This window comes from Raphanus sativus, chromosome 1, assembly GCF_000801105.2.
Source record: "Raphanus sativus cultivar WK10039 chromosome 1, ASM80110v3, whole genome shotgun sequence".
Classification (NCBI taxonomy): Eukaryota; Viridiplantae; Streptophyta; class Magnoliopsida; order Brassicales; family Brassicaceae; genus Raphanus; species Raphanus sativus.
The window spans coordinates 3,184,172-3,209,646 of NC_079511.1; the positions used below are offsets into that span (position 1 = coordinate 3,184,172).

The 25,475-nt window shown below is 38.7% G+C and overlaps 7 protein-coding genes and 1 pseudogene across 8 annotated transcripts; 2 read left to right on the forward strand and 6 right to left on the reverse strand.

Moving 5' to 3' along the window:
- Positions 1–25: 25 nt before the first annotated feature.
- LOC130495463 (protein CHROMATIN REMODELING 20-like) lies at positions 26–4,037 on the reverse strand. The gene is made up of 14 exons (XM_056986850.1): positions 3,810–4,037; positions 3,660–3,722; positions 3,481–3,576; positions 3,295–3,387; positions 3,018–3,208; positions 2,690–2,933; positions 2,094–2,207; positions 1,975–1,992; positions 1,809–1,892; positions 1,033–1,386; positions 448–659; positions 285–375; positions 82–180; positions 26–37 (listed from the first exon to the last, which is right to left on the reverse strand). Exons 1-14 carry the CDS (start codon positions 4,035–4,037, stop codon positions 26–28), a joined length of 1,899 nt encoding a protein of 632 aa, XP_056842830.1.
- Positions 4,038–6,978: 2,941 nt separating this feature from the next.
- LOC108852407 (uncharacterized) lies at positions 6,979–8,022 on the forward strand. Its single transcript, XM_018625919.2, has 4 exons — positions 6,979–7,213; positions 7,315–7,381; positions 7,617–7,697; positions 7,763–8,022. The coding sequence occupies exons 1-4, from the start codon at positions 7,052–7,054 to the stop codon at positions 7,828–7,830; spliced, it is 378 nt and encodes a 125-aa protein (XP_018481421.1). The 5' UTR covers positions 6,979–7,051; the 3' UTR covers positions 7,831–8,022.
- A 323-nt stretch (positions 8,023–8,345) lies between these two features.
- Positions 8,346–9,965, reverse strand: LOC108837074 (thioredoxin-like 1-1, chloroplastic; annotated as a pseudogene).
- A 1,477-nt stretch (positions 9,966–11,442) lies between these two features.
- LOC108838114 (syntaxin-related protein KNOLLE-like) lies at positions 11,443–12,777 on the forward strand. Its single transcript, XM_018611087.2, has 2 exons — positions 11,443–12,181; positions 12,350–12,777. The coding sequence occupies exons 1-2, from the start codon at positions 11,541–11,543 to the stop codon at positions 12,627–12,629; spliced, it is 921 nt and encodes a 306-aa protein (XP_018466589.1). The 5' UTR covers positions 11,443–11,540; the 3' UTR covers positions 12,630–12,777.
- Positions 12,668–14,796, reverse strand: LOC130509238 (violaxanthin de-epoxidase, chloroplastic). The gene is made up of 5 exons (XM_057004989.1): positions 14,483–14,796; positions 14,221–14,387; positions 13,813–13,909; positions 13,345–13,736; positions 12,668–13,266 (listed from the first exon to the last, which is right to left on the reverse strand). The coding sequence occupies exons 1-5, from the start codon at positions 14,690–14,692 to the stop codon at positions 12,753–12,755; spliced, it is 1,380 nt and encodes a 459-aa protein (XP_056860969.1). The 5' UTR covers positions 14,693–14,796; the 3' UTR covers positions 12,668–12,752.
- A 1,536-nt stretch (positions 14,797–16,332) lies between these two features.
- LOC108813606 (RNA polymerase sigma factor sigB) lies at positions 16,333–18,927 on the reverse strand. Its single transcript, XM_018586208.2, has 7 exons — positions 18,740–18,927; positions 18,283–18,464; positions 17,604–18,209; positions 17,291–17,521; positions 17,066–17,206; positions 16,791–16,991; positions 16,333–16,711 (listed from the first exon to the last, which is right to left on the reverse strand). The coding sequence occupies exons 1-7, from the start codon at positions 18,816–18,818 to the stop codon at positions 16,415–16,417; spliced, it is 1,737 nt and encodes a 578-aa protein (XP_018441710.1). The 5' UTR covers positions 18,819–18,927; the 3' UTR covers positions 16,333–16,414.
- Positions 18,928–19,147: 220 nt separating this feature from the next.
- On the reverse strand, positions 19,148–20,863 carry LOC108851569 (uncharacterized). The gene is made up of 5 exons (XM_018625024.2): positions 20,458–20,863; positions 20,329–20,379; positions 19,750–19,883; positions 19,504–19,604; positions 19,148–19,406 (listed from the first exon to the last, which is right to left on the reverse strand). The coding sequence occupies exons 1-5, from the start codon at positions 20,803–20,805 to the stop codon at positions 19,252–19,254; spliced, it is 789 nt and encodes a 262-aa protein (XP_018480526.1). The 5' UTR covers positions 20,806–20,863; the 3' UTR covers positions 19,148–19,251.
- Positions 20,864–20,963: 100 nt separating this feature from the next.
- On the reverse strand, positions 20,964–25,287 carry LOC130509244 (magnesium-chelatase subunit ChlD, chloroplastic-like). Of its 2 annotated transcripts, XM_057005002.1 has the most exons (15): positions 24,925–25,286; positions 24,566–24,744; positions 24,413–24,497; positions 24,007–24,323; positions 23,772–23,895; positions 23,574–23,666; positions 23,310–23,405; positions 23,054–23,203; positions 22,760–22,966; positions 22,383–22,538; positions 22,003–22,110; positions 21,771–21,905; positions 21,514–21,672; positions 21,314–21,434; positions 20,964–21,207 (listed from the first exon to the last, which is right to left on the reverse strand). In XM_057005002.1, exons 1-15 carry the CDS (start codon positions 25,177–25,179, stop codon positions 21,122–21,124), a joined length of 2,271 nt encoding a protein of 756 aa, XP_056860982.1. In that variant the 5' UTR covers positions 25,180–25,286; the 3' UTR covers positions 20,964–21,121. The 2 variants fall into 2 exon arrangements, with proteins under 2 accessions (XP_056860982.1, XP_056860980.1); XM_057005000.1 differs by having other exon boundaries at positions 22,760–23,203; positions 24,925–25,287.
- Between the last annotated feature and the right edge of the window lie 188 nt (positions 25,288–25,475).

Below are 25,475 nucleotides of genomic sequence, written 5' to 3' on the forward strand. Positions count from 1 at the left end.
GCTACGAGGAACTCTCACAGCTTCTTCACCAATCTCCCTAGCCACATTCACTATGTAACCACTGTGTGCATCACCAAGAACCTCAGCTTCTGCACCTTCTGGAATTTTCACGTCTCCCATAGAGCTAATTGTTTTGTATCTGGCAGAAAACTGCAAGGACCTAAGGCGCTCCTGTCGTTTCTACAAAAAAAAAACAGATGTACAATGAGTCAGGGAGCAAAAATAAGGATATATTCAGTGTTCGTATCCAATATAGCAAATATAACTGTCGAGCAAGTTAACACCTTCTCAATTGCTATTTTGCTTCTCGTATCCTTCCCTAGTTCAGCATCATCAATAATCCGCCGGATTTTCTTTTTCAGTTTCTTCTTTGAGCTAAACGTAAGAAAAAATTCAAAATTAGTTGAGACATGCTTGACTTTTATATCCGCTATATATATGATATACCTTGCTGCTACATTGACATCAGCATCTGTATCAACAGAATTATTATCAGAGCTAGAATCCGAGCTGGAATCAGAGCTAGACTCCGTTGACTTCTTATCTCCCATGGCTTTCTCTAGTTCCAGTGTCAATCTTCGTAAGGGAATGGGAGCGCAACAGCAACAATCCCAACCAGAGGATTGAGCTTCAGACAAGGATTCTTCACCAATATTCCTCTTTATACATGATGCACAGAAAAGTTTTTCGCATGACCTACAATTTATTAAGTCAGCAATGTGTCCACACCATTCACAGTGTCGTTCCAAAGCGGCATCAACCTGCTGGTCAGAGCCAACGTTTTGGTCAGAGAGAGAAAGATATGGAAAAAATATTTGTTAGATTACGGCAACATTTCTATGTGATCGTCCAAATAACAAAAAGTAGCATATGCACTAAATGAAGCCGTTTAGTCAAAGAAAAGCATTTGATGAAGGTAATGATAATTGAAAAAGAAACGATTAAACAAATCCTTCAAACTACATGTCTATATCTGGCCCATACGCAAATGCATTGTAAGTCGCATAAAATTGGAAGAGGAAGAAAACATACCGTAGCAACTCTATCTTCAATTAAACGTTTGCAATCCATGCAAACTATTACATCTAGAAGGGGATGACTGTGCACTTCCACAGTTACGTTATTACAGGCAGTACACCTAAATTTGCTTGCTGGATTCTGCAAATCATCTCTCATGGTATCTACATCAAGATCTGCAACGGGGACCATCTTATCTGCATCTGAATTAGACAAATTCCCGTTTTCCTCTTTGTTAACTTCATTATTTTGAAACTCAGTGCTATTCTCCGGACATTTTACTTGATCTTCAGCAGAGTTTGGGGCAATTGAATTCCCATGCAAATACGCCGAATCATCATCCCTATCCTCTGCCGTGTGCCTGATAACCTGAAATAAAACCAAATGAAGACTGCGACGTGAGCCAAATGATAATTCCTTCAAACCAACAAAACCCCAGTCACTGCATGCCCCAAATCTCGCTTTAACACAAGACAGAACCGTCACTAACAATCTAGCAACAAGACGTAAAAGCTAAATAGCAGTCGAATGATCATCTTACCCTATAAAATATATTCCTCATTAAATTCATATCTTATATATATACATGAAATCACCACAATATTAACTAGACAAAATTTATAGCAAAACACAAACTCTACGTGACTAAACTCTCCAGGCTCACTAAGACTGATGTCACATTATCCCCTATAGATAACCGGTAACACTCTAAGTAACTAGTAACCCCAAGAAGTCTTGAATAAATATATGCTATGCTACAAGAAGAAACTCAAAGAATATGCAAAACAGACCTGTTTAGATCTTTTCTTGCGTCTCTTCCGTTTCAAACGAAGTTGAAGTTCACGATCGGTATTTATATCATCCTCTTCTTTGACCTGTTGGTGATTTAATGTCATATTCAAGATTATAAATTGAAAGACGGGAGTTGGGAATAGCCTTAAATGGTATTACGAATACATATTTCATTGCAGAACTCTGTAAAAGCAGGAACATAAAGAGCATCCAGAAACGGTAATACTTTCAAAAGTAGCATGCTTATTCACAGAAATGAAAGAAGTTAAGTAAAAATATAATACCCTTATATAGTTTTTCTTTTGTTCTTCAGTGAGGGCAAGTTCTCTTTCGTTTTCTATTGCATCGGCGAAAAAAGGGTCTGCCAAACTTTCATCTATCTCTTCAATTTCCTCCACCTGAAAGAAAAAAATTTACAGTGATAATCAATCTGAACTAGCTTGAGAAGGAACATGAAATTTTCAAACATAACTTGCATCCCAAGGTAGCAAATAATGTTCTGTGCATCATCTAAACCAACTAATGATAACCAAGTTAATGATCGAGTTTTGTCAATCCTTTTTAGACCTGAGAGCTTAGCTAAATGTTTCATTCTTTTAATTATTGACATCAACTTGGCTTACTATTTTTATGCTAATGAAAACCTACACTGTAGAGTAGAGTTAGTAATGTTTCCTATCCTGATCAGGGCAGAACATTGGACCATAAATTTATTGACATGCAAGCAGAAACTAACAAGGAAAAAAATGCCTGCTTTCATAAATGTATTATGCCAAGTAGGTCACCGAAGTAAAATCGTCAAGAAAGGAGACGCTTAACGCTTTTACTTGAAGTGAAGAAAATTCAACAGATAAAATAAAGGCAAAGATGAAAATTTAACCTCATTAACTCCTGGAAATTCTAATCCCATGGCTGCAGCTTGTTGTGGAGTGCTTGCCAAGTAAACAGAAGCCCAATGCTTACTACCGAAGGAAATAGCCTCATCTCTTTTCTCCGAAAAAACTTTGTTGAGAGACGACCAGTCAAGCTCAGATGTTCCAGTTAGACTCTCTTTAACAGCATCGTCAGCAAACTTTTTCTCCAGAAACCCACTAGCTCCCTCCTCCAAAAGTTTTCCATGTCGTCTACACCAGAAAAAAATGATTAAATATACACCATTGAGTAATTGCACTAACTAAAAATTGAAAACAAACAAAACAAAACCCTACTTTCGGACAGGCCGGTGGGTGAGAAGAAAAGTCTCTGCGTTAGCCAATGACTCCCCAGTTTCTTTTGTCACCTGAGTCCCAACCCAGTGGGCTCTCTTTTTCCAAGCTTCAGTATAGCAACCATTAGGGGCTTGACTTTCGATCATTTCGTACAATTTTGGAAGTTCAATTCCAGCACCATCAAGTTGCTCCTTTGAGAAAGAAACAAAAAGAGAATATAAAATTTGTATGTTCTTTTAGAGTAATAAATAAACAAAAGAAGCAAAAAAGAGCATACCAACAAGTTTGCACTTTCGGTTTCAAGCTCATCAAGAGTTGCCTCCCATTCATCTTTAAATGTCATCATTTCAGCTTCCACAGCTTTATCCAGCTAAAACCAGGCACGCTCTAAGATGTTTAATAAGAAAGAACAAAGGGAACTCGAAGCTATGAAAGTGAGAAAAAAAAAAAAAGAGAAATTAACCTCATCGCCATGAAGCGTCTGTGCTAATTCCTCCCTAACTTCACTCTCTACTCTAGAAAGAGACTCCTTTTCAAGTGCTTCCTGAGCTTCCGCAGCCTAAACACCAATGCGGAATCATAGTGAGTAAGATTTAAGGCCTACTAATATCTCCATCAAGCAAAAGGAAGGAGATTCAATACCTTGCTCTCGACTCCCAAAAGATCTGAAATCAACTCGTCTACTTCTTCCTCGCTCAGAGGCTTCTGCATAATATAAAGGTATATTATTAGGTCATGCTATCACAACAACAACAACAACAACAAAAGAATATCCATCCACAAGTTGGTTACCTCAAGATCCAACTCATCATCATTCCCAGACCGCAATCCTTCTTCCTCTTCATCCGAAACAGAAACAGAACTCTCGGATCTCAACTCAGTATCTTGCATCTCCTCGTCTTGATTGTTGTTTTCTTCCATCACTTCATCATTCCGCTCCTCCTCCCTTGCTTCCACCTTTTCAACCTCCACCTCCATTCTATCTTCTTTTCCCTCCACTGTATCCTCTCTTCCCTCCATTATTACTAGGAGCCTCCCTTCACTTCCTAATGAATAAGCATTAATAATAACCAAAACATTCAGTCAGTCATAAACAAAGAATAAACCTAAATGCAATAAAAGGTAGTAATCAAATTCAATGGAAAGGTATTGATTTGATTCTGGAGATCAAATCATATCCCCTATCATTTAAACACTCTCTAATATCTATGAACGAACCACTACAGTCTGATATATAGCAGAAGCGGAACAGACTCGACAGCACAGTGAAAACGTTTTTCTAAGTGAAACGAAATTAACGCGACGGCGAAATTGAGGCTGGGGCTAAATAAGACTTACCAACAGTGGGAGAATCCCTAGTGGCAGACAAATCACGAAACCGATGAATAATATAATTAGGGTTTGTTTCGGGGGAGAGGAATCTCCGGCGACGGGGTTGAGACGGTTCGCCGCGGTGAAGATTGTTTGGTTTCGGGTGTTAAACCAACAAAAAAAAAGTTATTGGGGACGGGCGAGGTAATAAAAGTTACAGCCTCTCTACTTTTTTTTAATCTCTCTGCACAAATAATATCGAGACACAATGAAGAGAATAGATTATGAAAAACTCTTTGGTAGTGAGGTTTTCTTTTATACTAATCTGGATCAGAGAATGTAGTCCGATGTTATTTTTTTGTTAACACTTTATAAAAGGGAAAAACAAATTTGTTACTGTATATATATAATCGAATACTAAACTCTTTATTATTATATGTAGATTTTGGAAGAAACGTATAAGTAATAAAATATAAAAATATCTGATTAAAATTAAATTTTGTAGAACAAAAAAATATAAAGAAATGCAGGCCATCTAAATATTATCCCCTAATTTTTGTAGGTGTGTGTCAATGTCTTAATTACGATTTTAATTGTGAAATATGTCTTAGGTGTTATGCATTTTTGTAGACATCTTTTATATAATATAAAGAATAAAGTGTTTGTAAAAAGCATAAAAGACTGAAATAGATGTACTCAAGTAGTAAAATGTTTTATATGTGAAATCATGTTATCTAATTGAAAGTGTATATTGAAACAATTATTAACTTTTTGTATTAGGGATTTTTATATTAAGAAGACTAGGATCTTTCCTGCGCATAATTAATAATTTAAATATAATTTTATTCTATTAAAAATTACAGCTTGATATTATTATTTCATATTTTAATTTTATCGATTTAAAAATATAAAATCAGAAAAGTAATTTATAGTTATGTTTCTTTTGATTTGGTTTAATTATTTTAAATTTATTTTATTTAAACTTTGATAGAATTAAATTATGTTTGATAAGAATAAAATTTTATTTATGTAATAATGATTATTTATTAAATATGTATATCATCCCTAGTTTTAAAATTATATATTTAAATCTATATAATTTTTTGTTTATTTTAGTTAAAATATGTTAAAATGGTAAAAGTTATTTTGTTAATTTATTTAATGAATCGTTAATTATTTATTCAATAAAAAGTTATGATTAGTTTTATTTTTGTTTTATATTTTGAAGGCACACATACAAATAATTTTAATAATATATATATACCAGATTTCAGAAAATAAAAGAAATAATCATTACTATATTTTAAAGTTTTTGACAAAAATAATTTTTTTATGTAAACCATGATGGTTTAGATGGTCTAGATGGTTCAGACGTTGTCTTATATCGAATGATTTTATTTTCAGAGAATGAATAAGAATCTAGCAAAGAGGAGAAGAGCTACCTACATGTGCATTATGTTCTTTCAAATACACATCCGATTACCCTTCAAATATGCCGATTGTTCGGTTTGGTTCAATGCGCTCATATTAACATAGAGTAATCCTTGTGCATTATTTAATTTGTCACATTCTCGTTCAAAATAATAATATAGTTTAAAAAATGTTTAATGTTGGAGATATTAGTTACTATCATATGTTTAATTATAAAGAAATTTTATTTTAATGGTTAATGTTAGAGATATTAATTATATCATATTTTAAAATCTTATCAAAAACAGAAACATTCATAAAGAAAATTATATATGTCATAATTAAGTAAATGTTATATCACATTTTTTTAACTAGATTATTATTTTTATGAGAATGTGACATATTAAATAATACACAAAGATTATTATTTTTAATATGAGCGCATTTAACCAAACCGAATATAGTTGGTTTATCTGAATCTAATCTAAACCACGTAAACAATTATGAGATGTTATTGTATACGATAATTTAGTAGAATTGAGCGTAATTTAAATCTAAACCTAAGTGTTATTGGATTAGATTTTTGGTAGATAGAATTTAAATCTATTAAAAAACTCAATCATTCAATATTTTTTTAGATTTTGTTAAAATTCAGTTCTGATAGATTTTATTGGAATTCAATGTATCTTTTTAACTAAAACAAATCCTACGCTTCTTATAGATTTTTTGAAGAAACGAGACTGGATATCTTTTCCGTCAAAATACTTTCGTACTTAAATTCTGATACTTAACCAAGTGGTGGTAGCCTAGTGGCAATCTCTTGGGGCTTGGTGTGTACCCACATCAGTTTTGGGTTCGATTCTCCCTGGGAACTAAATTATCATCACTTGGCCAGTCTGGGCTTGGGTTTTGGCCCAAGTGGTTTACATGGTGGATCGTAACAGATGATCGGTTCACTCCCTGGCATTAGTCGGAAGATATTCCAAACTCGGGTTAGGCAGTGTGGTAGCCAGTCTACTCTGTAGCACTAAGTGCGTTCTTCCTGGGGCCAACCGGATCAGCCGATAGGGTTTATCAAAAAAAAAAAATTCTGATACTTATTTTAATTCCAATATTCAAACTCCGAACAGAAGACGGTTCGATAAATAAAAGAGATATAGAAAAGGCCCAAGCGAAGTTAGTTAGAGACATGAAAAAGCCCAAAGATAGGTCAAGCTAACTGTTGGATTTATGGTTTTAGGACAAGTTCTTTTTTTTTTAGGTTTGAGCTTTGGAGTGTGAAGGCGTCCGTGGAAGAAGCTCTTTTGGTAAAGATGGCGAAATACAATGAGATAGCGAAGAAGAAGAGAGAGGCGAAAGCGGATAGAAAGCGAGCTATCCACGGAGATCCACTCACCAATAAACTGAAGAGCAGAGCTCCGGTTCTCTCCGTCTCCGGAAAACGTCAGAGAAAACTCCTCAGAAAATGGCGCCGAGTATGACTTTCTTTTACTTTTCTATCATATTGGATAAATGATAGTGCCATTATTAGTTTTCAAATTTTACTTAAAAAGAGTTGTTGTTGAATTGATAACAGGAGCAGAAAGAGATGGTGGAGAAGGGTCTTGTAACCATGGAGGATGTCGAGATGGCTTCTGCTGATGGTACCCATTTTTCTTTTTGTTAATTGAGCTCTTAACTAAGTTTGTCATTAACAATTTAGCTAGTATCAGCTCTTGGAGGAATTTGAGCTGTAGACTTGGCACCTATAATTCTTGTATAAATTGTTGTTACTGTTAGCATATTCATTAAAAGGTCATTCCTTTTGGCCCTTGTGACTTTTGTATGTGTTGTATTTGGCTTACGTGAGGCTTTTTTTTCCTCTCTCTCTGGTTTCAGCTGCATCAGAAGAATCAAAGAGATCCCCTAGAAAGTTTAGCGTGAAGAAGACCTTGAAGCTTAATAAACTAAAGAATAAAGGTAACCATTTGAGTTTTGCTGGCTCGTTTCCATCTCAAATGCCGTATTTATTTAAAGCAATTCAGGCAAGAAGAAGAGAAGCCAGGGAGCCGCTGCTGGCCAAGTATCTACTGCTGATCAGATGCTGGAATGAGTGTAAATCTTTGAATCATCATAGGATCTCTTTTTTTTTTTTAATAAGTTTTCCGAATCTAGTTTCTCTAATGTTTTTCTTAAAAAGATCTCATTTTGTATTCTGGCCGGGAATCGGGTTCTGTTATATGTCAAATTTACAATACTACTACTTACTTGTCTCAGGACCTGTTCTATGACTTCTATTCTTCCATTAGATCTGTCTTATCGAAAAATCTGCTCAATGTTGACATTCGCAACTTCATTTGAACGAAAAAAAACTCATGAATCAGCGAAATCGACAGACTTGTAGTGCAACTACATAAATTGTGTTTGTCCACTATTTGATCAACCAGTAAGCCACACGCAAGTCTTGTGCTTTAGCTCTTATTAGAGGAAAGAATGTAAAACTAACGGAAAACACTTAAAACCCATAATATGAAAGAGATATAACTTGACCAAAAACAAAATTGACCGAAAAAAAAAAAAAGAAAGAGATATAACATGGTCAAACACCATTTTTGAAAACTTGTAAACTAAGCTTAACAAAAGACATTATTGACATTAAATAAAATATCAATCCATAGAGAGTATGCCATCCTGATTCCTGAATGACAATTGTATCATAATTTTCACTTGCATACAAATACCTTAAAAGCAAAGAAACAGAACTAGTTCTACTGAACTGATTGAAGTTAAGTAGAAAGCTTTCCATGGTGCCCAAGCGCACGACCTTCCACTCCCATAAGAGCTGAGCAAAACACTCTAGAACCACTCGGAATCGGTCTTGCTCTAGGAAACCACATTAGACCGGTTATGCTCAAGGGAACCCCACAAAAATAAACCGGCTGCTCCAAGAACAGACAACTGCAATATATATCCAGTTGCTGCTACTAGCTAGTACTACTAATCAGGTAAACTGTACAAGAGAAAGGTTTATTCACTCTCAGAAGAACCATATCATCTTCCTGCGGAGACCAATGTCTTCTCGTCACTGCCGCTCATCGATGGATGAGGAACAGGAACTCCTGGTTTCGAAGCAGGGATGACCGCTTCTCTCTCAACAGGTACAACCTTGGGTGTGTAACTAAAATTGAGTTCTCTGTTGGCTGCAAGTGCCACGAGCTCTTTCTCTTCAAGCCCTTTCGTTGGTCCAAGGCTGCACCTATCCGGACTATGCTTCGCCAACGCGTCTCTAAACTTCTTGATCTGAAACACACAACAATATCAAAACCAAACCCTAAGATGATGGTCTCTTGATTGAACAGTGGGATGATGAGAAAAGAAAACGTGTTACCGTAGCATTGGTACAGCTAAAGCTGCAGACACGACCCTGAGCGCCACGGTAGAACCGGAAAAACGGGAGGACGTGGACACCGAGACTGTAACACATGGACTTGTGCTCCTCGTAATTCACCTGGAGAAACTGCACGTCGGGGCTCTGCTCCGCCAGCTGGCACATCTTAGGATGCAGAATTGCAGAGCCTTGCATCCGCCGCAGCCAGGAGAGAAGAAATCAACCACGACGAGCTTATCACCAGCGTTGGCGAGAGAGTCGACGAGGTCTTGAGCTGAAGAGATCTCTCTCATGTTCTCTTGCAGACCTTTCTCCCACCACTTCTGAGCTGTCCCAATCCTCAGCGTTGACTGTATAAACAAAAAAAAAATATTACTTTCCGACAGATTCAAGAAACCAAATAACTCAACGTGTCTGAATCTTAGGATCCTGTTAATCAGATCTCTCATGTCTGAGTTATATAATGAAATTACCTGAGCGGTGATGGATGATGATGGGAAGCGCCTGTTGAAGGTCTGTGTATGAGTATCCAGGATCTGTTTTCCATAGAAGTCACTTCTAAGAGGCTTCTTCTGCTTGAGAGATGAGAAACTCTTTCTGAAACCAAAACTCACCGATGAGACAGAGAAGTCATCTACGTGGTTGTGGTGATTCTTCACACAAGCTCCTCCGAAGAATAAACTCGTTTTGCTGATTACCTCCGCCATTAGAAGAAAAGTATACAAAATTTAGAACCAGAAGAAGAAGAAGAAGAAGAAAGTCTCACGGAGACAACGTGTCCTCTCAACAATCTTTAATCACCAGCCAAGTTTCGCTTTTCCTTTCCTCTTTCACACGAGAAAATTTATAAAAAAATGAAAAGGGAAAGTCTGGACGAGAAGAAAGTGTTTTTTTTTTCTTTTCGTTATGTGCTCTAAACCGTTGATTGTGGATATGGGATTTAAGATCTGACGGTTGAATAGTTATTGAGTTGGAACCAGTCAGAATAATGGATAAGGTTCACACGAATTTTAGCGGATATTAAGTAAAAATATTATCTAAACTTGGAATCGGATTTACGTATTATTATTACCGTGTTTTGTGTATTTTTTTTTTACCGCAATTCATGACTTTAATTAAAAGTATTTTTAGTAACTTACTTTACTAAAATAATATACATTTTAACAATTTCTTGTTTTAATACATCGGTTTTCATGTTTCAAAGTCATATGTGATTAAATATATCGATAATTTGCCTTTCAACGTTTGATGAACTAATCTGCTAGATAGATAACAAAGCTGGAATTAAAATGTTAAATTTTATAAATTAAACGTTGACAAAAAAAAATTTTATAAATTAAACGAATGGTGGAGACATAAAAAAGGTTATCCGCCTTGTAAATATTTGTTTTGTAATTTTACCAAAAAAATATTTGTGTTGTACACGTAACGAGAGAGCGTATAGACGACACTTTACATAAACTCATAAAGTAGTGAAAAGGAAAAAGAAAACATAAAGTAGTGATGGATATTTGGATTTGGAATTTAAGGAAGATAGTTTGCCAACACATCACCCACGTGGGTCTCACTCCTCCACCATAACTCTTTTCAAAGATTTACACAAAAGGAACATATTTAACTCTTGTATTGGAAATAGACCTGTACTAGTGTATCCTTATACTCATAACCCCAACTCATCATCACAAGAAGAACAGCAGGATTCAATAGAGAGGGACTTGATTGTAGAGCTAGCTAAACAAAGTCGGAGTGCCGAGAAACTAAAAGTTGACGGACCAAAACATAAAAAAATGTGGCTAGGCTTTTAGTAAGAAAAACACAAATGCAGAATAAATGGATACAAAATAAATATTTAATCTTGAGGAATGGGTTGCTAACAAGATTTCCTATTTTCTTAAAGTACTCTCTATCAGATGCAAAAAAATTCACCACATGTTTTTCAACATATACATCACAATACCAAAGCCACGTTCTTTATTAAATACAGTAGTAACAAAATACAATAATAGCCAACACTAAAGAATTGCCTAAATCTCAAGACGACTAATATTATTGCATTGTAGCCCCTGTATTTTCTCATCAGTCACAACAAAAATAAGAAAACCTGTCTCCAATCTCAATTATCACAAAGCACTTTAATATACAAGTAATCACAGTTCAGCCCCTATATACTTTTCCCGTTTCGAAATCTCCACCCAACAAAAGAAAAATCAAATTGATATCAGAAAGCCGATTGACAAACGTACGATCTAACGGATACATCCTCCTAATATAGCCGTTGAGAGAGAGAAACAAAGAAACACAGTAACGGCTACATTTCCTCCACTGCTTAAAAACGTTACTTCTCAGTTCCTTTCTTCCATACCCCAACACTCATCTCTCTCTCTCTTCATACAAACTCTCAGGTTATTTTCGAATTGAGTTTCAGAAGCGAAAAGATGAACGACCTAATGACCAAATCGTTCACAAGCTACGTCGACCTAAAAAAATTAGCAATGAAGGATGATCTCGAATCAGGACCAGACCCCGATCTCGAGATGGCGAACAACACCACGGACGAGAGCCTCTCCTCTTTCCTCGAAGAAGCCGAGAAAGTGAAAGCGGAGATGTCTCTGATCACCGAGACGCTCTCCCGGATCTCGCAGTACAACGACGAGAGCAGATCCGCGCACAAGGCGGACTCCGTGAAGTCTCTCCGCGACAAGATCTCCAACGAGATCGTCTCCGGTCTAAGGAAAGCGAAATCGATCAAGGCCACGCTCGAGGAGATGGACAGAGCGAACCGGGAGATTAAACGGTTATCCGGAACTCCGGTTTACAGGAGCAGAGTGGCGGTTACGAACGGTTTGAGGAAGAAGCTGAGAGAATCGATGATGGAGTTCCAGGCGCTGAGGCAGAGGATGATGAGCGAGTACAAAGAGACAGTTGAGAGACGGTACTTCACCGTTACTGGTGAGAGACCAGACGAAGCTATGATCGAGAAGATTATAACCGACGGAGGTGAAGAGTTTCTCGCACGTGCGGTTCAGGAGCACGGGAGAGGGAAGGTGTTGGAGACTGTGGTTGAGATTCAAGACAGGTACTGTTAAAAGATATTATTAGGTTACGGTTAAGTTCACTTAACCAAATGTATATAAACCGGTGATCAATCTAACCAAACTTAACCATAATCTAATAGATATTGTCTTTTAGTTTGATATGCTTATTGTTGTTGTTGACTCGTTTGTGATAAATAAATATTGGAAAGGTATGATGCGGCGAAGGAGATAGAGAAGAGCTTGTTAGAGCTACACCAAGTGTTTCTAGACATGGCTGTGATGGTCGAGGCGCAAGGCGAGCAGATGGATGAGATCGAGCATCACGTGATGAACGCGAGCCATTACGTGAAGGACGGTGCTAAGGAGTTGAATACCGCGAAGAAGCATCAGAGAAGCAGTAGGAAATGGATGTGCATTGGTATCATTGTCCTGCTCTTGATCATTCTCATCGTCATCATCCCCATCATCACCAGTTTCACCTCTTCTTGATGAGAGAGACATTTGTGTTTACTTATTACCCACTAAAGGATGTCTTAATCCTTGTGTTTTTGTTGTGTAATAATCCAATGAATGTGTTTTTACAGAGATGTATTTTTGTCTTATAACAACAATCTACCTGAACTTTCTGATTGGTAAAGCTTTTCCGAATAACTTCTCAACCTCGTTAGCTTCCATTTTGAGCTCATCCAAAAGCTCCATCTCCTCTTTACTCAACCCTCTCAAGAAATTCTCCTCGTCTTGCTTTAGCTCCTCGAACCCTTCGGCTAATCTCTGGAACAGTGTCATCTCAGTCTTACCCACTTTCTCCACTTCCTTCTCTACCTCCTCTTCTATCTCTTCGACCTCTTTCACGATGATCTTCTCCCCTTCTTCCACCGTCTTCTCGAGTCTCTCCACCAGAGGAGGTTCGGGACCGCAGGTGTTATCTGTTTTTATGAAAGTGCTGAACTCTCTGCCTATGGTTTTAGCTGCTTTCTCAAGCTCCGGTACAATGGTACTGGGTAAAGAAGCGCTTCTCGTGTACACAACCGCACCTCCGTATCCATCCCACGCATCGTTACGCCCACGGTAGTACACGAAGATGTAGTCTTCAGGTTTGTTCTCTATCTTTGATGACAGTATATACCTGTAAAACAAACAAAAAACTTCTTAGGACCTGCAAGAGGAGAAGCAAAGACTAAATAAGTTGTTGTTTGTTTGTTACCAGTCATCTTGATAGTGAAGGTACTCGTTGTCATGATTGTAGAAAACAGCAGGCTGGTTAGGATCTTGGACGAACTTCTGCACGGTTGACCTAGTGAAGAAGCCACTGTCTGGTGTCTTTATTCTCCACGAGATGTTTCCGACGAGCTTCCCGTCTTCTGTGTGGAACTCATGGAGCTGGCAGTCGAAGGCGTCAAAGGTCGGATTCAAGCCGCTCGTGATGTACCACTTGCCGTCGAAGTCCTTGACGTTGAAGCTCTTGACGAGGACAGAAGGGTCAGGGGCTGGAAACTCTCCCAGGTCTGATTTTCTCGGAACGCATTTTTTCCTGGACACGGCGCATTCGTTGAACTCGTCGACTACGCTGTTTTCGAACAGATCACCACATTTTATCTGAAGATAAAGCACAAATCATTGGTCTATTCTCTCAGAAGCAGCTAAAATGATATAGTGAAGATAGATAAGGAACCTGGCACTCGGTTTCATCAGGACGGTTGTTACAGGTCTGGAGACAAGCGACATTAGCTGCACAGGAAGGGTTGGCAATGCACTTTGCGAGTTCTATCCTAACAGATTACACGGGTCGGACAATGTTGAGATCATACATAAACTTTGTTACCAAAAATAAATCAGAAAAAGATGTTATCAACTCAAATCAGCTCCATCTAGATAGAGACACTAAGCTTCATCTAGATGCACACAACATTGTTATATTAGTTTTGTCCCATCATTTACTCAGGACCTCTCTGGTATCTAGATGCACACTCTCAACAATTCAATAACTGTAGAATCTGAATGGAGCCATACAGTTCAATAGACATATATTATCACTTATTAGATGCACACTCTCAACAATAAACTGATGCAGAGATTTTACCTGCACCCCTTTAGTAAGCATGCACAAGTCTTGAGAGCATCAACTGCATCAGCAGATGGAACTATGAGAAACGCGCAGGCTACAACACCTACGAGCTTTAGCACCAGCTGAGTGTTGAGCTCTTTGAGTGCATTCCTCGATGTCAATGCCACAATATCAAATACTCCCTGGCATATGATTATAATAAGCATTAGGAAATGACGAAAGCACGAGCTGAGAAAAAAAGAACATTGAAAGAAACAATGTTTTTTTTTTGTTTTACCTTAGAGATTCCTGACCTGAATCCAGATAAGGGTGGTGGGGATTTCGCAGTTACTCTTAGATTAGAGTTTTGGGAAGAAGAAGGTAAGATCTTGACCAAGAAAGTGCCTTTGATTCTCTTTCTTACAAGTTTATTATTACCATCGTCGCTTGAGAAGAATCTCGTACGGTCGTGACAGGGTGAAGTGAAACAATGTGTAGATACTGACATACTTGAGAGACTGAAAGCTCCGCGGGAAGCAGAGGAAGAAGATAGAGAGAGAGAGAGAGAGAGAGAGAGAGAGAGAGAGGAAGAAGAGAGATATAAGGATGTGAGGAAATGCCTTTGGATAAGACACGGAGAGTCTTCCTTTTGTGGACAATTAATCATCTGTTAGTTTAAGATATTTTTTTATCTGAGTTGTTATAGTTACACTATAATAATGTATCATAAAATCTAAAATGTATGGAAAATACGAATGCAAAGAATTATTAGATAATTTTAAGAAAGTTTATACAGCTTTCAAACTTTATAGTAAAACATAAAACCTATCAAGTATTAGACGCTAATGCCTCTTATTAATTTCCAAAACGTTTTTAGTTAGTTTTATTTATACATATGAACAATTTTGGGTCGGTATTGTTGCAAGTTGCAACCATGTAATTTTCCTGTTTATTTGTTTTCACTTTTGAAGTGCAAATAAGCTATAATTTAGCAAAAAAAAGGTGCAAATAAGCTATTCTTTTCCTTTCCGGCCGACGGAATGAACTTTCACAGTCACCGTCCGTCGGTCCGGCTTTCCTTCCTAGTAGTATAAAGCGCCCTTTCTTTTAGGTTCTTGTGTAGATCGTTAGTTTCCGTCGCCGCACCTTTCCTTTCGGTGGGCGGTCGGCTTTGCGGCTCCGTCGTTGCTCTTCTCCTTCAAGGGTAAACGGTCGGCTTTAGGGTTCTCTTTAGGTGGAGGCTTCCTATGCTCCGGTGACGTCTCGTTTGGTGTTTTGTGAATGGTTTGGCTTCGGTTTTGGAGGAGATCTCGAGTTATCGATGGATGCTCTCCGGTAGACGAAGCGGTGATGTTGAAGCGGCTGACCGTGACGCCTCGGATCGAGATCTCGGGTGAGTCCCGATGAAGCTCTCCGGTGTTCTAAATCTATTCAAAGGCGTTGGTGATGCGGCTTCCTCACCTGTCGAGGTTGGAAGCAAGAAAGCTGGTGGGTGGTTCCGAGGTTTGCGACGGCTGGTGGGACTCGGCTGTGCCCTCCGGAGAAGATCTGCAGCGGCGACAGCGAGTGGAGGGATCGTGCGACACGTGTCCTTGCATGTGAAGATGGCAACGCGTGGTCGCGCTTCCCAAAGTGTCGGCAGATCTCACCATTTGGGCTTCGCGTGTGTAATGGGCTCTACGCCCGGATTTGTTGTTTTGTGGTCCAGTTTGGTTTTTTGGGCTTTTGTTGGTTGTAAGGGTTTTAGGGTTGTGGTCCGCCCATTTCCGGCCTTTGGGCCTATCTTTAATATAATTTTATGATGGAAAAAAAAAAGCTATTCTTTTCCTTTCATTTGTCTTTAGGAAAGTGAGACCTTTATCCAGTACATATGATTTCACCTGCTTTGGAAATAAAATGTTGCATTTGGTCTCCACAAAAATAGTATTCTCTTTTTTTTTCTGACATTCTATATATTATTGTTTTAGATTAGAAAATGTTTTCATTTTATTAAAAAAATTTATTAAATCCAAGTGTTTTGTGATCATTTTTATTTTTTTTTATATTTATATTATTGGTTGAACTGTGTTTAAGTAGGTAATCATTGATGTTTTGTCCAAAATTTTTTTTTAATAGAAATGCTTAGTATAGCAAAAAGGAGAGAGTAAATGATAAATAAATAATTATTGCTTGTGAAATGAATTTTACTCTGTTCTATGGACAAAACATTCCTCAGCAAATGATAAAAACACTATGATTCTTTTGTTTGCGCAACCAAGTACTGCTGCAAATGGCTGTTTCTCTTCTTGTTCTTGAGCTTCCTGAAAGCAGAAGACTCGATCTGCCTCACTCTCTCCCGGCTCACACCCATCGTCTCACCGATCTCTTGCAACGTCTTCATCCTCCCATCCTCCATCCCAAATCTCCAGCGTATCACCTGCTTCTCCCTCGTACCCAACGAGTCCAGTACTTTGTCCAAGTCCTGCCTCATGAACTGCTTCATCAGTATATCCTCCGAAGTTTCCGCTTCAGGGTCTGATATCACTTCCTGCATTCAGAACAACACAATGTCATCAAACACACAGAAGACTATGATGTATGGTGTGTTATGTCAGGAGAGGACAAACCGAAGGTTTGAGGTTTAGATTGATTCCGATCTTCTGGTCTAGCGACCTGGGAGGCTTAGGAGCGAGTAGAACCGCCATGAGCCTCTTCATTGACAGCCCAGTCGCCTCAGCAACTTCTTCATTCTTTGGCTGCTTACCTGTTTCGCTATACAGTTGCTTTCTTGCCTCTTTCACACGGTATGTTGCTTCCACCATGTGAAACTGCCAAATCATCATCCAATTTAAAAATGTGTAATCATCAGAAACATTTATTAAATAACTGCGGCGACACTTACAGGCAATCTTATCATTCTGGACTGATCAGAGAGAGACTTCCTCACTGCTTGCTTGATCCACCAATGTGCATAAGTTGAAAATTTAAATCCCTTTGTAGCATCAAACTTCTCTGCTCCCCTCACAAGCCCTCTGCATCCTTCCTGTAAGCATAATAATGTTCAATATTTATCAATTTCATCGGTAATTGTAAAGCTGTAAATTACATTACTCAACAGATAAGGAACCTGGACAAGATCTTGAAAGTCCATCCCAGCTCCTTGGTAGTTCTTTGCAATCGAAATGACTAAACGAATGTTGCTTTTAATCATTCTGTCCTTGCACTGTGTGCCGTGAGTTATACGTTTCCTTAAAGTTTTTTGATCGACTCCAGCAGCAGAAGCCCACTGTGAAAAGGTTGGCTGGTGGCCACAACGCTCAGTAAGCTCTGCTTGGAGTCTTTCCAACTTCAGAAGGTCCTAAATGAAAGACCCAAAGTTTGTCATCAAGAAACGCACAAGGGAAGTGGTTAGTTCAGAATTTGGAAGATCATTGATAAACCTGTATGCCTTCAGAGAGCTGTTGTTCTTCTCTGGCAGTGAGAAGCTTTGAACTGCTTGTGGTCATTCTCAGATAACGCAAAGGATCATTATGGTCAATCTCCTGTGAAGCAACACGTTTCTTTCTAGAGCTCGAACCAGTCTTCACAGACTGCATGCCCGATGCAGTTTTCTCTAGCCCTTTAACCCTCCGAGCTTTCCTTTCGGTCTGGCGTGTAGATCTCACAGCTGAACTCACCGAAAGAAGCTCCTCCTCCACCTCCTCCAGAGGCTCAGCTTCTTGTTTCTCTGGTGTCAAATCATCAGACGACTCTTTGTTACATTTAGGTGCAGTGACTCTATCACTCACAACTCCAGTGTCAGAAACCGGTAGATGCCCCAATATGCCAGCACGCTCCTTCTCGGTAAACTGGTCCCACTTGGAGCGTTTGTCGGGTGTTGATGATACTGATAGTTTCGAGTTGTGAGTGTTTTTGAATAATGTGGCATCTTTGGCAACTTTGAGAGCGGCTCTGGCAAGGGCGAGTGCTTCAGCTGCTGCCGCCGCAACAACTGCTTCGTCGCTCGTGAGAAGAGTTTCAGAGGCTAAAGCTTCTAAATACTTTGCCTAGAAATACAAAAAAAAAAGCGATCAATAATCTTTTACTGAACCATTGATAACAAATGATTAGATAACTAACCTCAGTGGAAGGACCAGTGGTTCCTGTATAACTCCATTGCCTGTCTGAAATTCTGGAATCTGAATCGGTGTTGAAAGAGGGTAGTCTAAGCTTGGAAACATCAAGCGTAGAAGTTAACAACGGCGGTGAAGTGGATACTGCACATTGCGGTTGGAAGTAGACAGAACTCTTATTGTGTTTTGCTGCATCCCAATCATTTGAGAATATTAGATATATTTCACATTGATTTAAGATGAACGTGTTGGTTTTGTAATTTTTGGTCTGTGAACCACAGAAGTTGAGATAGTATCACGCTTATCAACTAGAAACTAGAATTGGATACACTATTCAAACATAAGGGAAGCTCTCAAGCCTAATACTGCCAGAACTAAAGAGACTAAACCCTGCAGTTTCCAACTCCTTGATATTGGAGGAATATTCAACACAATGAGAGAGAGAAGAAGGAGAGAATACTTACAGACAGGGTAAGAGGTTCTGAAGTGAATAGAGAAAGAATCAGGTTGGCACTTGAAGTTAGGAAGAAGACAAGAAGACATGCTCTCGGCTAAATTCGAAAGCTAAGTCTTCTGACCATTGACAGGATGAAATGAAAGCCGTTTACAGATTGTAGTGTGTGAGAGAGAGAGAGAGAAATGGTGTGAGAAAAAAACTGGTGATAGGCGGATGAAGACGATAAACGGATAAAGCTACTGTCAATGTCACTCTGCTTCATTTGTTCATTAACAGTTATCTGGGTCTGAATTTGGCCCATTTATCCATTAATCTTTCATTGTAGGCCCAATCTTAGTATGATGACTTATAAAAGTTCTCTCTTTGTTGTGGTCGTCTGTCTTAGTCTTACGATGTGTTTCTAACGCATATGACAGAAAGTTTGAACCGTGAAATCAACTGAACCGTGATTTCTTTAATATTCTCATAGCTTACAAAAAAGGAACAAAGAATTAAAGTGAGAAAGTTTTTAAAAACGTCTTAGGAGTCTTCTTCGTCCTTGTCACCTCCTCCGGTTATAATGTTCATTAGTGTCTTGGATGCTATGCCTATTGCGTGAGAAGTCTTCTTCGCTGCACCAGCCACAACAGGTTGCAGTGATATTTCTGGTAAACTTGCTCTCTCATCAATCATTGCTGAAAAAAAACCAATATCAACGGTCGCCATTAGATCACAACTAACTTGCTGTTGCAAACAAATAACAGATTAAAAGAAAAAAACAGAGAAGCTTACAGAGAGTTTGCTGGTGTGCAAGAGTTCCAATCTGTCGGATTCCAGCTTCAGCTGCTTGAACCGCTTTAGCTGATTTGTTTACCCCATCACTTACTTCATGGCTGAAACCACCACCATAATCATATGAATATCAACCATATTTTCTTATTCTAGACAAGATGAAAAGGGTAATAACTATTGAAACATGCAAGTTTTTAAAAAGTTGGGATAATGAAAAAAAAAAGAAAGAGCGTCTTTAGTGATTACCTTAACTCACTTAATTCAAGAGTGAGATCGCTTATTTCCATGCCGGAGAGCCTAATGGCTGCCAAGGTACTAGGGAGTTCTTGGCGGGCCGTGTCGGCTAACTTAGCAAAGGAAGACGCAGCTCTACCCATGGCCTGAGTAGAGGACAGGATAATAAAAAAAAATAACTGCCTTTGAAATAGATATCATCAATTCAGGAGCAAAAATACAAACATTGAGCTGAAAATCAAAAGAAAGAGGAAACAAATCATATAGGTGAACATAAAGCTAGGACACATTTAAAGAAGACTGATGTAAGGGGTTTTAGTTCTAATGTATTATCTGTTACTGCACTCTTTGTGTGGTTGCTTTCAGTGCTAATATTTAGCTAGCAGCAAGTGTGGATGGATGCTGCATATTACAAACTACTCTCAGTCCACCTTACAAGCTCACTCTCTTATAGCCTCTCTAGCTATGGCTACTTGAAACAGCCTTTTTAATATATAAAATGAGTTATGAACAAAAATAAGCAAAGAGGACTGAGAGACAAATAAGCTTCTAAGTTGTAATAAAAAAAAAAAGATGGAGGGAGAGAATTACCAGAAGTGTGGGAACTGCTGTAATCACAAAACTTGTAAAAGCAACTGAAGTCTGCAACACAGTGACACATCAAAAAACATCAACTTTAATAACAAAGAAAAGAAAAAAAAAAGTCATGGTCTTTTTTACCGTGCAAGCAATGAAGGCCAACAGAAGAAACGCCTGATCGCTCCTACTCATCGTCTTGCCTAATGGATTGATTAAACGCGGAGGAGAAACAGAGCTACCAAGTTGCATTTTAAAACCGTTGATGGATTGATCTTCCAAGACACTGATCGACGCCCTAGAAATGAGGCTTCTTCCAGTTCCACCCTCAGAAGAAAGAGAGCTCTTCTCTGGGTTTGAATTCAAAGACACAGTCACAAAACCACCACCACCACCACTGCATCTCTTTGCTGGTGGAGTCTTGAAGATAACTCGAGTTCGAGAAAGACAAAGAAACGGAGGAGCTGAAGAAATCAAGCGAATAGATTTCATAGCTGATGAATGAATTTGCGTTTCCTACTCTGCAACTCTTCTCTTCTCTCCTCGAACTCCCCGCTTCCTTTTTTACTTCGGTCTATGCCGGTTTAGATTTGGAATGTATTAAGGACAATCTCCGGTTTAGAATTGGTTGGTTAAAGGAACATCTCCGGTTTAGAATTGAATGTAGTATACATTTCATTTCGCTTTATATCTTTTCCATATTTGATGAATGAAATGTTGGTTTAGTTGGGTCAAAAAGGAAATTAGAATGTACAAAATGTAAACCGGGAATCATAAACCAAATATTGCAGGGACAAGTGAGGCAGGCCTAAGAGTTCTTCAGAGCTGACAACGCATCTTTAGTGGTGGCCGAGATGACAGCATCCGAAGCATTTGGCAAGTAATAATATTTCCCTGCCAGAAATAAACATTGCAATGATGAGATTTCAGATTTTTTTCTGCTTTGAAAAAAAGAAAAAAAGATACAATCTCTGTTGAACCAGTTGTTGCAGATACAAACCTTGAGCAACTCTTGCGATCTCCTTGGCAAAACCAGTTGAAACAAACTTGTTCTCTGTATCTATCACTAGTAGAGACATCCCAGCCTTGTATATCTTCCCTGCAACTTCCAGAATCTCATCCTGTAACCATACAAAGACCATCAATAGTCAATCACTAGCTTCTTTGATATTATAATACGAAGCTTCTTTTTTTTTTTACCTTCAACTCTTGGGAGGAGGGTCTAGGAGCATCAGGAGCAATACCCTCGGGATCAGTTGATCTTTTCAGTGTTATGTTGGCTCGACCATCGGTTATTGCAACAATCATTATACGCCCCACATCACCACTCTTCTCTGCGTTAAGTCCCACTCTTACCGCCTGATAAAAATTTAAACACATCAGCTTAGATACTATTATTATTAAGCTGACACACACATAATGAATGATGAAACCACGTTAATAGTTATGTGACATACCGTTGTTAGACCATGAGCAAGAGGAGAACCACCACCACAAGGAAGTCTCTCAAGACGATTTCTTGCCATTGCAATTGATCTAGATGGGGGCAATAGCACTTCCGCAGCATCTCCTCTGAATGGAATAATCGCAACCTATACCATATCACTGGGAGTATGAGTCTCATCCCAAAGGCCCTACGGATCAACAATCAACAAACACGTTTACTGTCCAATATAGTAACCTGTTTACCTGATCCCTGCTAGTATAGCTCTCTGCCAGTAATTTAAGCGCAGCACCTTTGGCGTTTTGCATACGATTCAACGCCATGCTGCCACTTGCGTCAACCACGAATATAACCTGACATATAACAACAGTAAGTCAGAAGCGTAATCAGATATATATATATATATCTATATTTTCATCACTATTTTATAGTAAATTAAATAAGTCGCATCATAGAAGCGATATGACATTCATGCATCTATATCAAGCTTCACCCATTTTCTATTTTCTGTTCATCATGCCAAACATCTTTGTGCTATAAAATCTAAGTGAGAATAAATTGGATTCAAGGAAACTGTCAAATTTATAGAATCTTTCAGAAGAAATGAATTGAGAAGATTCAATACCAGGGCTCCAGCTTTCCTTGCCATTCTTTTGGCCCTCATATCTGTTTTCTCGACAAAGACTTTCCTAGTTCCTGATATATCTTTCTCTCTGCGCAATTTCTGGTAAGGCGCAGCTGCTCTAAGGGTTGCATCCACTGCTAATCTTTTTACTGGACCCTGTCAAAAGTAAAATTCGTTAAGGGACTATGCATGTTTGGGAGCCTGATCAGTTCTATTTCTTGAGACTCAAGTGGCCATTTTGGAACCTCACTACTCATGTGGGGATCAAACTAATCTTAGACAGAAGGTTTGTTCTACCAATAAATCAAGTAATCAACGAAATCTATCTGCAATTAATTCAACTAGCCAGATTAAGATGACCTAGAGAGCAAGCAAACCTTTGGAAGCATTGGCTTTATATAACGTCCTCTATCTTCCGAGAATATGACATTCTTTGCTCTTCCAGCTTTACCCTTACGTCTCTGAGCTTGTTGAGCAAAGAAGAGGAGCTTCTCATCCACCAGACCGCCCTCAGCGTCAAATATAAACTCATCAGGTATTTGATCCTGTTGCTGCTCATTTTCATTTTCTTCATTGTTTTCATCCTGCATTGGTGAAGGATTTTTATACTTTGGAGAAAACCTAGTTCGCGTGTCCAACAAGAGACAATAAAGTATGCCTAATCCACTTACCTCTTCTTCTTGCTCTTCTTGATCTTCTTCATTTTGTTCTTCTCCAGCATCATTACTTTGTGGAGGAGGTGGAGGAGGCGGCGGTTGGTTCTCTTGATCAGGTGGTGGATTCTCAACTACGTCTGAACGAGGAAGAATGACCAGTTCGACCTATTAAAATTAGACAACAACTGCCAATCAGTATCTGGAGGACTATATAAATACCCCTCTCAAATCATTAAAACTACTGCGAAGATGTTCAATAAGAGTACTTAACGGCCTTTCTGAGGTCATCAATGGTGACTTTTTCTCTCCCTTCGATTGCAGCTAAGCACTTCGCCACACGGGCAGCATATAGCTCGGCGCGGTGTCCCTGCATCATAAAACTTGTTAATTGGCTCAAGACTACACTAGTTGAAGTCTATAATCGTGACATCATCTTGTCCTTTCTTTTCAGTTTTATCTTCATTTCTTGGAGGAATACGTTGCTATACAGTAATTATTTCATACACACAAAAGTAATTAAGAAATTGCATAACACCTGACAACCACCTCGCATAGCTTCCAAAACCAGATACTTCAATTGATCTTTAGTTATCTTGACATCTTTCAAGTATTCTCTAGCCAATATAATCTGTAGCAAGAGAAAATGCACTTGAGTTATGACTCAATTATTTTTTAATAAGAAGCACAACATCCAATCCAGCCATTTATCTCTTTTAATTTACTTGAGGGTTACCTGCGTCTTTGCTGTTTCTGTCTCTTCATCCACCATTCTAAAAACCTCATTACTTCGTTCCTGAAACTGTGTGGCAATGCCAACTGCTGCGACACGATCTTCAAAACTCATAGGAAGGTCTGCACTGCAAACGTTAACATCCTCATGTAACAAGAGAAAAGAACTGTAAACTACCCAAAAGAGACAGACCATATGTTTGTTTCACTCATGATTCCAAAAGAACTCCTAGCAATACCTTAAGTTAATGGCAACACGGTCTAGCAAGTGCTCTCGAACAGCACCTTCATCAGGGTTATAAGTAGCAATCAACAGTGGCTTACACGGATGCCTGAAGCTGATTCCTTCTCTTTCAACAATATTAACACCATCTGTCAATACATTGAGAAGCAGATTACTAATCCCTTCATCCAAGAGATTGATCTCGTCAACATACAACACTCCCCTATGTGCTTCAGCCAAAAGACCAGGCTGGAAAACAGTCGTCCCCCTTTTCACAGACTCCTCCACATCAACAGACCCAATGAGTCTGTCCTCTGTGACTCCTAGAGGAATCTGCGTAATACAAATGACAAAAAAAAAACACCTAAGTAAATAAAGAGAACTGTTTTGAGAAAAGCTGTAATAAAAAAAAACAAATAAACCTGAATGAAAGGAGATTTGACAATCTCGGTCTTAATGGTACCATCAGCATTGTACTCAACTTTCTCAGCTAGTTCGTCTTCCCACCTACATGTATCAGACATAAGGACACATGAAGTGAAGAGGAAGAAGAGGTAGTAAGTAAAGAGTCTTACTCATCAGGGCAAGCCGGGTCAGCGTTTGAGATAGAGCCAACAACAACTTCAATAGGAGGGAGGATGGCATGAAGCCCACGAGCCATGATTGTCTTCGCAGTCCCTCTACGACCTGAGATAGCAATCCCTCCGATCTCACGATCAACCGCTCCAAGTAAAAGAGCAGTCTTTATGCCTTCCTATAAACAAAACAACAGAACAAAGTTGAGAATCAACTAAAGCCTGCACATTTACATTCTATAAACCCTAATTTCATCGATTCTATTCACATCTTCACTTGATAAGAGAAGAGTGATTCACAATTCAGCAACCTACTGAATCAAATTGCAGCAAACGAAAGTTTTTGAGGATTCTCTGACCTGACCAACGACGGCGGCCAAAGGGAAGAACTTTCGGCCGTAATCGGAGCTGTCGGTGTCTGAGTTCGGCGCAGCAGCTACACCGTTTGGTGATTCGACGATGGCATTCGCGGAGGCACGTACGGTGAAACGGTACGATGAGACTCTGTTCCGTTTGGTGGTGAGGGAGAGAAACGGAGGTTTAGGTATGAAGTCTGAGCGGAGGAGATGGTGCGTTGAGATTGGAGATGATGCAGCAACAGGGGTCATCGCCATTTTTTGAAGAGATGAGGAGGAAGAAGAAGATGAGTGTATATTCCAGTGTTTTGGACCTTATCAGCTTTTGTTTGGGTTCTATCCTTTATCTCCTCCTCGCTTCCTGATTGGAGTATACGATTTTTTAAAAATAAAATTTCAAGTACTTTATCAACATTTTATATTCAAAATTTGTTTGGAAATTGTTATTTGGTAAACAAAATATGAATTAACTGGTGCATAATAAAATATAGTTTTTTTGGTTTGACAAAGTTTTGAATTTTTAAACCTTGGCTGCAGCCAACTGAAATGTTAAT

Coding starts and splice junctions, on each gene's coding strand:
- LOC130495463 (XM_056986850.1), bottom strand. CDS start 4,037: ATGGAGGGAAGAGAGGATACAGTGGAGGGAAAAGAAGATAGAATGGAG. Junction 1,387..1,808: donor GCAAGAAAAGATCTAAACAG/GTCTGTTTTGCA, acceptor GTTTTATTTCAG/GTTATCAGGCACACGGCAGA. Junction 181..284: donor GCAAAATAGCAATTGAGAAG/GTGTTAACTTGC, acceptor TTTTTTTTGTAG/AAACGACAGGAGCGCCTTAG.
- LOC108852407 (XM_018625919.2), top strand. CDS start 7,052: ATGGCGAAATACAATGAGATAGCGAAGAAGAAGAGAGAGGCGAAAGCG. Junction 7,382..7,616: donor CGAGATGGCTTCTGCTGATG/GTACCCATTTTT, acceptor CTCTGGTTTCAG/CTGCATCAGAAGAATCAAAG. Junction 7,698..7,762: donor TAATAAACTAAAGAATAAAG/GTAACCATTTGA, acceptor AAAGCAATTCAG/GCAAGAAGAAGAGAAGCCAG.
- LOC108838114 (XM_018611087.2), top strand. CDS start 11,541: ATGAACGACCTAATGACCAAATCGTTCACAAGCTACGTCGACCTAAAA. Junction 12,182..12,349: donor GTGGTTGAGATTCAAGACAG/GTACTGTTAAAA, acceptor AATATTGGAAAG/GTATGATGCGGCGAAGGAGA.
- LOC130509238 (XM_057004989.1), bottom strand. CDS start 14,692: ATGTCAGTATCTACACATTGTTTCACTTCACCCTGTCACGACCGTACG. Junction 13,910..14,220: donor TGCTTACTAAAGGGGTGCAG/GTAAAATCTCTG, acceptor GTAATCTGTTAG/GATAGAACTCGCAAAGTGCA. Junction 13,737..13,812: donor CTGATGAAACCGAGTGCCAG/GTTCCTTATCTA, acceptor CTTTATCTTCAG/ATAAAATGTGGTGATCTGTT.
- LOC108813606 (XM_018586208.2), bottom strand. CDS start 18,818: ATGTCTTCTTGTCTTCTTCCTAACTTCAAGTGCCAACCTGATTCTTTC. Junction 18,210..18,282: donor CCACTGGTCCTTCCACTGAG/GTTAGTTATCTA, acceptor TTGTATTTCTAG/GCAAAGTATTTAGAAGCTTT. Junction 17,522..17,603: donor AGCTCTCTGAAGGCATACAG/GTTTATCAATGA, acceptor TCTTTCATTTAG/GACCTTCTGAAGTTGGAAAG.
- LOC108851569 (XM_018625024.2), bottom strand. CDS start 20,805: ATGAAATCTATTCGCTTGATTTCTTCAGCTCCTCCGTTTCTTTGTCTT. Junction 20,380..20,457: donor TGGCCTTCATTGCTTGCACG/GTAAAAAAGACC, acceptor ACTGTGTTGCAG/ACTTCAGTTGCTTTTACAAG. Junction 19,407..19,503: donor TGCACACCAGCAAACTCTCT/GTAAGCTTCTCT, acceptor GTTTTTTTTCAG/CAATGATTGATGAGAGAGCA.
- LOC130509244 (XM_057005000.1), bottom strand. CDS start 25,179: ATGGCGATGACCCCTGTTGCTGCATCATCTCCAATCTCAACGCACCAT. Junction 24,745..24,924: donor TGGCCGCCGTCGTTGGTCAG/GTCAGAGAATCC, acceptor TTTTGTTTATAG/GAAGGCATAAAGACTGCTCT. Junction 24,324..24,412: donor TCAAATCTCCTTTCATTCAG/GTTTATTTGTTT, acceptor TGTATTACGCAG/ATTCCTCTAGGAGTCACAGA.